Raw genomic sequence first — 10775 nt, 5'->3', positions numbered from 1 at the left:
AACTGAAACCAGGTTACGATTGGTTAATATAGCTGCACTATTAACAAGCGGCAGACATCATTGGTTAAAACTAAACCACACAGGGGCCGAAGTAGTAAGGTTGCCCATTTGAAAATCCAAAACAGGTGAAATGTTACATTGCGATCAACTATTGGACTACGAAGGACCTAGAGATTAATCTTGCACTGGGGTCCCCTCTTTTTGCTTGTCCTTTTACCATATGTAAAAATAATCCCCCTTTCCTGTATTCACAAGGTCTCCAGACATTGGACTGCAGATGCAAACACACAGAAAAGCCTAACATGGAAATGAGTAGTCACAGCAAATTTCAAAATACATTGTTTTTAATTCATGGTCAATTTGTGCAACATGTGACGTATGAAGATCTACTAAGGAGGACTTTCAACAATAATCACCATCCAGATAGTGGGTTCATGCAGGTCCATACAGTGATTGCAGAAACCTGTGTACATTAAGATTTGCTAGCAGCATCGCATAGGCATTTACATTAAGCCAACTCCTTCTTGGAATATTATTAGCAATAAAAAAAAAAAAACAATTACACTATGATCTAAAGAATTCTAACTTACAGCTTGAAACTCGAGTCAAGGAAAATTACTAAGCATTTTATAACTGGAACAAGTTTAGATATTTTACACAGATTGTGTGTTTTCCTTGTCTTCAGCATAATGTGGATAGGATTCACCAAGGAGTGGCTGAAGCACCTCGCTTTTTCTGCTCCTGCGCCGTAAAGCACATGTGGCCCCCATAAAGATCATAGCCACAAGAACCAAAGCAGCTATAACTGCTACTGTGATCATTTCTGTACTGCCAAGTGCACGACCTAAGAGGCAATAGAAAAACTGTTAAAAGCAATGTTCTTGCATTGCCCTAGATGTAAATGGTTAGGTAAACATACTAGGTGAAGAGCATAGCGCATATTACCCTTTAAAGAGCTTTTCTACTTTAGATTTTAGTAAAATGCAAGAGGCACCCCAACGTGTCCTACATTGAATTTAATTGTCTGTCCATTAAATGCTCAGGTCTTGAAGAGAAAAACTTTTGTAGCTGCTTCCTTCTAGTGTCTGAAAGCCTTCAAATTATTTTGCCATCTACAGTGATCTGCCATAGCTTTGAAGAATACTTTTCACGAAACAAGAGTCTTTAAAACAAAAAAAAAAAGTTTCCAGGACTGAAATCGATTACTTATCCATCAGGAAAGTCACCAATATGAGATTGGTGAAGGTCCATCAACCACTGATGACCATAAATCTGTTCTGCCTGCTGGAGCAGCTGTCAGCTGACTAGTGGGGGTACCATGTAGTCTATGAATAGGAAATTGCAGATTCTTTTACCCTGTCTGGTGCCAAGCACTTGACATGTTCCCAAACTTTACCACAATATTTGCCATTGTTCCCAATATGTGGGTGCAGCAGTACAACCAGCTTGTCTACTTACTAGGCCACTGGACATCATATGCGTATCCTAGATGGTCTGGAGCCAAAACAAACATTTCAATGTTTGTCACTGGTGGCCAGAATGGAACCATGTTGTATTGCCGGTTATGACCAATAGGTGCGTCTTCCAGTGGATACTGATTAAAATCTTATTAGAAAAAAAAAAAAAAAAAAAAAAAAAAAAAAAAAGAAAACCCACTATGAAAGTGATTTACACAATTTAAATCAAATACATGAAAGAGGAATTACACTGAAGCCACCCCCACAATAACCACTTTAGGATTCAGTTTTACAGCAAACATTATACAATGTCGTGCAGAATAAATACTTTCCCAATACCAAAATTTGTAAAGTGTGATCATAGAAAAAAAAAAAAAAAAAAATAATTTATATATATATATATATATATATATATATATATATATAATGTGGAGTTCATTTCCACCCTTCCTCTTTATTGGTGACATTTGGGAGGGAGAGTTTGATGCTTAAGAGATGGAATGGATGATTTTTTTTAAAATTTATATTTAGCCCCTGCTTAGCGGTGGGGGTGAGGGGGCACCTGGAGGCCATGAATTAAGGTGACTAGAGTACTTCGCCTCCAGGTGCTTAAGCATCTCAAAACTCCAGTAACCTTAAAGACTCCCTTAAGCCAGTTTGCCCTGGCTTAAGAGGCAAATCATGTAGGGTGAGTAAATGCAGCGATATCTAGTTATGTATAAAATCTAGAGAAAAAGCCTTTACTTGTACTTTTTATGCTTGACAGTAAAACTGACAGGGCCTAAGGCTGGAGTCACACTCAGCGCAAGACAATACGGTCCGTATATTACGGCCGTAATACGCTGAAAAGTCCCCAAAATAGTGGTCCGTAGCTCCTCCGTAGGCAGGGTGTGTCAGCGTATTTTGCGCATGGCATCCTCCGTATGTAATCCGTATGGCATCCGTACTGCGTGTTTCTCGCAGGCTTGCCAAACCAACATACGGCTATACAAGGGATCCATGTGAAAAAAAAAAATATATATATATATATATATATATATATATATATATAATAATATATATCTATTCTATGTGTACACATTTATTCTACTGTAAGCTGTCAGTGTGATTTTACTGTACACCGCACTGAATTGCCGGCTTTTCTCTCTAACACCGCTGCGTATTTCTCGCAAGTCACATTGTATTTTTCTGGCTTCCATAGACTTTCATTGGCGATTTTTTTCACGCAATACGGTGACAAACGCAGCATGCTGCGATTTTCTACGGCCGTAGAAAGCTGTATAATACTGATCAGTAAAATACGGCAGATAGGAGCAGGGGCATAGAGAATTGGGACGTTTGTTAGGCGTGATTTACTGCACTCATACATCCGTAAAACTCGCTAGCGTGACTCCAGCCTAAGAAGTATCCTTACATGGTAGGCTGGGAAGCGCTCCATCCTCCAGTTGCAACCTAATCAGCACTCCGATGGGTTGATAAGGAGGCTTTCTTTTACCCTCTGCAAAACTACGCATCAGCATTGCATCCAGCAGCATAAGAGGGGTTTAAAACTGCCATTGCTGAATGTATAGTACAGTGGACACCAGCAAGTGATGTGGGTGCCATGACTTCATTATAGTGAATGTATTGTCAAGTGTGGAGCTTTTGGTAACCACTTTCCCCACTGTATTGTAATACCAAGATGCAGTTCAGGAAGTCATGAAAAAGTTTCCAGAGCTTTTAGGGAATGTGCCTACGGTCAGGAATCGGCAGCGCTTTGAATACAACAAAAGTCTGCTGCGTCCAAAGTGCTACCGGCTTTTGAACGCAAGCGATTCCACATGTGTTAATTGAACCATGCAGAATCATTGTAAGGGTGAGCTTTATCTTGGAGGCTCACGTCGCCACAAGATAAATAGACATGTGGCATTCTGGAGAGATATGCTGCATGTCCGTTTCCGCAGGTTAGCCAAAGGTGTCTCAGAACACATAGCGGAGATGGGATTTCTTGAAATCCCATCCACTATGCTGCAACAGCTGGATATTGTGGATGTACGCAGCCTCCAACCCGCAACGTTTACCAACCGTGGTAACGTACCCTGGCAAAGATGCTTTCCAGATAGATATATCAGGAATCACAGTTCATCAAAAGCGGTTACCTGTAGTATGCCTCTTTAGCCATTCTTCAAAAACTGCGTCAGTAAAGGTATGTAGAAGCACAAAGATTGGATCATTTGGTGACACATGAGTTTGTCCCCCAGTACCATTTAGGAACAGATGAGCTAGATTATGAAGGCTTCTTACTGTTGGATTATATTGCCCAGAAGGTTCACTATAACCTACGTAAAGAGAAAATAAGAATAAAAAGATATTTCTCCCCCCAACTTAGATATTTAATACATTTGTGTAGTTTCATTACCTTCAATTGTATTTCGAAAGCTTTCTGTAGAATTTGAGAAGAATGGTGGAGTATCAAACAAATTGACTTCTAAACAAAGAAGCACATCTTCTGGCTCAGGAAGTCTCTGTACCATGGGGCGATCAATGTTTCCTGCAGGATTTCTTCTGATTGGGCTACTTGCTGTGTCTGATGTAAGGTAACAAAATTACATATGTCAACTACAAATCAAAAAACTAAGCTACATGCATCCATAGTTCAGTGCTAAATAAAAGCCTGTTTACATTCTCTAGCAAATACTTACTGTTACAGATTGTCCCCAAGCTTTGATAATCCTCCACAAATTCACATACAACTTGCCAACGAGAAAACACAGAGTTTGGACTTAAAAGATTTTGCTCAAAATTGCTTTTTGCACCCACGAGGTCATCAGTGCAAATGTCGCATTTGTTTCCACCAATAGCAAAGTTCCAATAAGGAAGTGCAAAAGAAGGATCCTGCAAAAGGTTCTGAACAAGACATTTGTTATGCATTTAATACACTTGGAATTACAACAGACCACCACATCGGTTAAACAGTGCATTACCTTCTACCAAAACCGGGCAGACAGCAACAGACTTGCTGCTTTGGCTATTGCTCTAGAGTCTCCAATGTCATGGGCAAGGCAGAAAGAATGGGATTGTGACAAGGCTAGAGACCATGTAAGCATCAGTTGATCAAGAGTACATCTATATGTGTATCATACTTAGAGAATCAGTTTCGGGGCATATATAATGAGAGCAAATATTTGGCTACATATCCTCTTTAAAAGATGAATAATAGAAGTGACAAGTTACATGGATTTGCTTAGCAGATACAGGTGAGAACACATTGAAATAAGCCCTGTTGTAACATGTTTTAACATCTAAATCAATTTCAGAATTAGAAATTGAGCAATATTAAGTTCAACTTAATGGTTTGGCTCTCCACAACAGCCATGGTTTTTCATAGGAATTCTCAGGAAAGTTTGCCTACCAGTGTTTTAAACTATTTTATGCAAGGCCTCTCCCACTCCTAGGGAACATTTGATTTTTATAATTAAAGAGTATCAATCACGGAAAGCTTGTTTCCTTTTTAAATTTGAATATATATATATATATACACACACACACACACATACATACATACACACACATACACATACCTCTAATGGCATTTATAGAATATGTTGAATAATTATTGTCAAATAGCTGAACCAGAAATTGCTGTTGTGCCTAGCAGTGCTATGACACTCCTATAATCTTCTGTTAATCCTAATAAACCCGCTTTATCTTCTTGAGGGGGAGTATATAACACCCCATGCACAAGTAACCTAATTTTGATACTACATGCAGAAGACCTGAAAAGCTAATTGCAGGAGTGTAGGGAGTTACAAATACATACACACCCCAATACAGCATTTTCTCACCAATTCCTACAAGATTTCAACGAAACTGATTGTAGAAGACTGTGTATGGATCACCATTTCTGGACCAGACACAAACTTCTGGAGCTGAGCCAACAGCCTCAGTCATATGTGAGGCTGTCAGTTCAGGTTAACCAACCCAATGCCAGTTACAAAATTTACAGTTTGTGTACATACATGTGAACCCTCCCAATTTGTTCAGAGTCACTGATGCAAGATGTACAAGATGTCAGGTGCTAAGACTAATTGTACTACCAACAGTGATCGGCCTTTTTCACATGACTACTTAGGACTGACAAGTTAAGAGATCACACTTTTTCTCTTCTGTAACAAAGACAAACCCTCACTATACCTGCATGTCCCGTTCCAGTTGCATCAAGTGGTATCTGTGCCAGGTAAGGAAAGCAGGACCCTCATGAGAGAAGTCTATGCCACCAACACTCCCCTGGCCTGGGCCTAGAAACGTTTCGCTAACACTGTAGAAATGGGTCCAAACAAAGAAATCATATATTGAAATATTTTCAAAGTTCGTAGTGTTTCTTTCTTGGTCAATGAGCTCATTGTGATGACGTGTTGCGATGACGTAGTCTGGATGCAGAGTGTTTTTTGCAAGATCAAGTGCACTAACAAAGCGTTGTTTTTCTTCAGCACGCAAGTCTAACACATTTCTTCTCACTACAATAAAACAAGAATTGTGCACTTTAATGACAGCTAGTTACAGGACCAAAATTATAACCATTATATTTAATAAAAATTTTTTAAAAAGATACTGTATATGCACACGTTGCAGATTTGGTGCATTTGTCAAGGTTTTTACTCGTGGATTTGTGAGAAAACCTGCAGCAATCCTGATGCCAGGAAATTGAATGAGAAACCTCATGTGTCATGCACATGTTAGAACCCAGGACTCCAGCGCTGCAAGGCTGCAGTGCTAACCACTGCGCCACCGTGCTGCCCAAAACCTCTACGTTAGGAACGATTACAATTACTTGTTGGCACATGTTGAGAAAAAAAAATAAAATAAAAAACCTTGAACATTAACAAGTATGAAGCTCGGCATTCTTTTATCATAAAAAGAGAGAAACATATATACATATTTTGATGCAAGTAGAGATTCATGCAGTTTACTAAAATCTGTACACTTCAAAGTGTGGATGTTTTGTAATTTGGTTCAAAGGGGACGACGTCTATGCTCTGGCCCCTGTTATTCACCACCATCCGTCAGGTCCCCCCTGTAGCTTTTGATCCTCTGCCACGCACACTGGAAGGTGACATCACTATGATCAAATGCAAGCTGAAAATCCCAGCACAGCCCGGTGGCCCCAGTGTGAGTGATCAGATGATGCAGCTGTGAGCGCAAGGATTCCCCCCCCCACACACAGAATTTATTATGCTTTGCAGTCTGGAGAGATCTCAGCGCATAAAAGAACATTTGATTTTAGGAAGACACCACCTCTAGGAATCAAATCTCCTGAGTAGAGGCAGGAAGTGCAAACAGGCAGGCAAAGTCAAGCTTTACCTACAATTATGCTAACATTTGTTAGAAATTATACATTTTATAAAAAAAAAATAAAAAAAAAAAAATGGGCCTTTATTTACGTGGCAGCAGTAATTGCATTAAATCAAAGTTATTACAGCAGTTCATCGCTGCCTCATCACATTGCTGCAAAAAGGAAAAAAAGCCCATGCATCTATTACAGTAAGTAATTACACTAATATTTTAGCACATTTCCTGATCATTTCGGTCTTGCACTGGGGGGAGGGGGGTAAAGTGATATGAGGTTTCCCTGGTGAAATCAGTTTCAGGAAATGCAGGTGGTTTTATTCTAGAAGCAGCCTAGACTTTCAAGTATAAGTATATATACACAGCAGAGAGCTTATCAACAAAGCTGCCCAAAGAATGAACATTATTATTTTGAGTGCATCAAGATTTCCTAACCCTGAAGTGGTTAAAAGTAGTAACAAAAGACTGAACAGCAATGTTTTTAGATTGCTGTGCATTATGTTCATTTTTTGCAGCATTTTTAGACTACTTCCACTATGTCGTGAGCATATCCTTAATTTAGTTTTTTTACTTTTTAGCCAAAATTATTGCTTACCTACTACAAGTGGCTGGTCACAGTTGTCCCCTATCCATCCAGGTCTGCAGCTGCCACAGTTGTAACCATAGAATCGACCAAAACATCTACATGTCCTGTTAAAAAAACGAATGGGCCATTGTTCTCGGTCGTCTGTCCCATCAAGCTGATATTGGGGTCCATGCGGCCTGGTATCCACACTAACAGTTCCACACAGACCACGACCTACAGAAAAGCCACACTGGTCACTTGCATCTGGAGACAGTTGAGGAAATAGACCCGGGCAGCACTCGCCACTGAGCAGTGCTTCTGGAGTGGCACATTGACGTGGAAATTGTGCGGAGATCAGGTCATAAAAGAGTACGAACAATAACGCCACAGAGTAGAAACTCCAAGACCTGTAGCACAGCATAGTTGTGCTCTGGACAGTCACACCTGAAAGATGACAAAGACAAGTGCACCAAAGTTGGTGGTGTCAGTCGTTAACATTTAAAGCATGTAATAAAATACTTCAAGATTGAAGCCTCATAATGAGTGCAAACAGAACCTCCCAGCTTTGATGCAGAACTCCTCCTACATAATAGGAAGATTAGCGTGATGAGTGTAATAGGTAACTTGCGTAGACAGTCAAACATTCAGTGGACTCTTGGCCAAAGAAATTAAGAGTCAAATATGCCACCACTACTCATGGTCTATGGGAAGATCATACATTGACGAGAGGGAATAGGCTCTGTGCTATTGATGAAAGCTATGAAGCATTTGATTAAAAGGCCTAAAGGACACAGTGATTCAGTAGTGTTCTTTCATCCATAAGACTACCAGTTTACACTCAAAATAATTAGCCAAGTTCTTAAATACCCAAGCAAGTTCTGACACCTTCACACAAAGCATTTATAGTTAGAAGCCTTTCCAGTGACAGACTGGGTGCGGTGCTAGGATAGATCCCAATTTTATGCACCTTCTCTGAAACACAGGATTTTCAGAGATGAATTACTAGAAATGTTAGACAGTTAATCACACCACTCACCAATTTCATCTTTAAAAGCCCCCAAAAAAAGCCCTAAACACCTGAATGTAAGTAAAAGTGTAGAATAAAAAAAAGTCATGCAAACGCATAAGAAAATACAAAATATATGCACATGCAAACCAATACGAGTACCTACTAAATCTTGATCCAGGTTTTATCCAGCAAATAAGTTTCCTACATACGACAGGCTTTAGTTTGTTTTATGCTTCATTGCTTAATAATCCTTTTGATGCAGTCAAGAGTTTCCCTGCCAGCCCTAATCCTTTTATAGGAGTGTAGTTCTCCAGCACATGACCACTTTCATGCTGCTTGCCTTGTGACCACAAGCTCCTGGGTCACCAGCAGGCATTCTTAGAATAACCTGACCATACATTCCTCAAACGTAAAGATGCTTTGAATCACATCTTTACACTTGATGAAAATTGTAATCTTCGTCGTTTACTAATCATCTTCCACCCTTCCAGGACCTAAAGAAAAAAGCAATTGTTTGTCATATTAGGGCTGCATCACACGCTCATTACGGGGAGCAGTTACTTATAAAACATGTTACAGCTGCTGAATCACCATGTCTAATGACCTACCAAAGCTGCTGCAAGACAGGAACAGAGGGCTCCTCAGTCTGCTATTTATTGAAGGAATGGATTAGGCAATGAGATGCCCCCTTGACTAATGAAATAATTGCCAGTATACTCTATTGTGATAGACGAATATATACATCATTAGGCCACTTTCATACAGTCGGTATTTGGTCAGTATTTTACCTCAGTATTTGTAATCCAAAACCAGGGGTGGAACAATCAGAGGAAAAGTATAATAGAAGCAAATCACCATGTCTGCATTTATCACCCACTCCTGGTTTTGGCTTACAAATACTGACCAAATACTGAAAGTGTGAACATGGCCTTAGGTTGTGTTTCACTAGTTATATTATTTTATGCAGTTTGTGCTCGGTTTATGCAGCTTTTTTAGCGAATAAAACTAACCTTACTAACACGTAGTGTAGAGAAATCTCACATGTAATGTGCTTGAAAAATGCAGCCAAAAATCACTGCAAAAATATAGCAAAAAATGCAGCAAAGAGCAAAGGTTTTACTGTCAAGCCTGAATCTTTTGACTGCTGAAAAAATGCTGCAAAAACACCACATGTAAACATATCCTGCTTCTCTTTTTTTTCTACAAAAATGACTTCAAAAACCTGAATCTGTGAACACAGTCTCAAAAAGCCATGCATTTTCCAAAGTCTTTATGCATGTTTTTTCTCTTTTATACATGTTTTTTTTCAAGCGTTTTTAATAGCTTTTTTCATATTTATACTGTCTCTGACTTTTTTCAGGAGAAATATCATACATAGAGCATGTCCTGTCTTGGAAAAAACTGACAAAGGGACTAAAAACGCACCAAAACGCCCCATTCCATCATTAAAAAAATACTTTGTATGTTTTTTCATTTTATAATGCACGTTATGGCTCACTTACACTGGCGTATAACTCGAACGAGTGCTATCTAATATTTTATCGGATAGCACTTGGCCCAGTGTTAGGGTATGTGCACACGATGCGGATTTTGCTGCGGATCCTCAGCAGTTTCCCATGAGTTTACAGTACAATGTAAACCTATGGGAAACAAAAAACGCTATGCCCATGCTGCGGAAAAAAACGCGCGGAAATGCAGCGTTTTATTTTCCGCAGCATGTCAATTTTTTGTGCGGAATCCGCAGCGTTTTTACATCTACTCCAATAGAAAACTGCAGATGGAAATCCGCAGCGGAATCCGCACTAGAAAACGTGATAAATCCGCAGTAAAAACTGCAGCGGTTTTCCCCTGCGGATTTATCAAATCCGCTGCGGAAAAATCCACAGAGGAGCTCTATACGTGTGCACAAACCCTTATACTATGGGGCAGTGCAGATCTGCAATTCTTTCTACAGACCAATTCTGTCTGTGGGACAAATCGCAGCTTGCTGCAAGTGGCTTCACAAATCAGATCACATGCACCCATACAAGTCAATGGATGTGTGTAAAACATCAGACTGATGACAGTAAACTGATACTCTAATCAAACTCGGATCAGAGTTTGACCGGAGTGACATCAGCTTAAGGGCCCCTTTCCATTTGTGAGGAAAACGGACGAGTGCAATCCGATAAAAAATTGGATTGCACTCGGACCAATGTTAATCAATATGTGACACTCCATTTGCGATTTTTTTCCCAGCCGAAATCGGACTGAGAAAAATCTGTGTCGGCTGAGAAAAAAATCGCAGCATGCTGCGTATTGCTGAGATTCTCGGACGAGACTCGCCAATGCAAGTCAATGGGTGCGAGAAAAAAAACGCACAGCACTCGCACCATGCGAGTGCTGTCCGATTTTTACGCACCCGTGTCCTTAGAAAAGC

General features: G+C 39.8%; 1 protein-coding gene across 2 annotated transcripts; it reads right to left on the bottom strand.

Annotated features, from left to right (window-relative positions):
* Positions 1–326: 326 nt before the first annotated feature.
* Positions 327–8778, bottom strand: TYRP1 (tyrosinase related protein 1). 2 transcript variants are annotated; one of them, XM_069764924.1, is made up of 8 exons: positions 8516–8778; positions 7378–7791; positions 5631–5953; positions 4139–4343; positions 3856–4023; positions 3596–3775; positions 1459–1605; positions 327–844 (listed from the first exon to the last, which is right to left on the bottom strand). In XM_069764924.1, the coding sequence occupies exons 2-8, from the start codon at positions 7766–7768 to the stop codon at positions 654–656; spliced, it is 1605 nt and encodes a 534-aa protein (XP_069621025.1). In that variant the 5' UTR covers positions 7769–7791; positions 8516–8778; the 3' UTR covers positions 327–653. The 2 variants fall into 2 exon arrangements, with proteins under 2 accessions (XP_069621025.1, XP_069621034.1); XM_069764933.1 differs by having other exon boundaries at positions 8520–8649.
* Between the last annotated feature and the right edge of the window lie 1997 nt (positions 8779–10775).

The sequence above is a fragment of the Ranitomeya imitator genome, chromosome 1 (genome assembly GCF_032444005.1).
Source record: "Ranitomeya imitator isolate aRanImi1 chromosome 1, aRanImi1.pri, whole genome shotgun sequence".
Classification (NCBI taxonomy): domain Eukaryota; kingdom Metazoa; phylum Chordata; class Amphibia; order Anura; family Dendrobatidae; genus Ranitomeya; species Ranitomeya imitator.
This window is presented reverse-complemented; position numbering and strand designations above follow the sequence as displayed.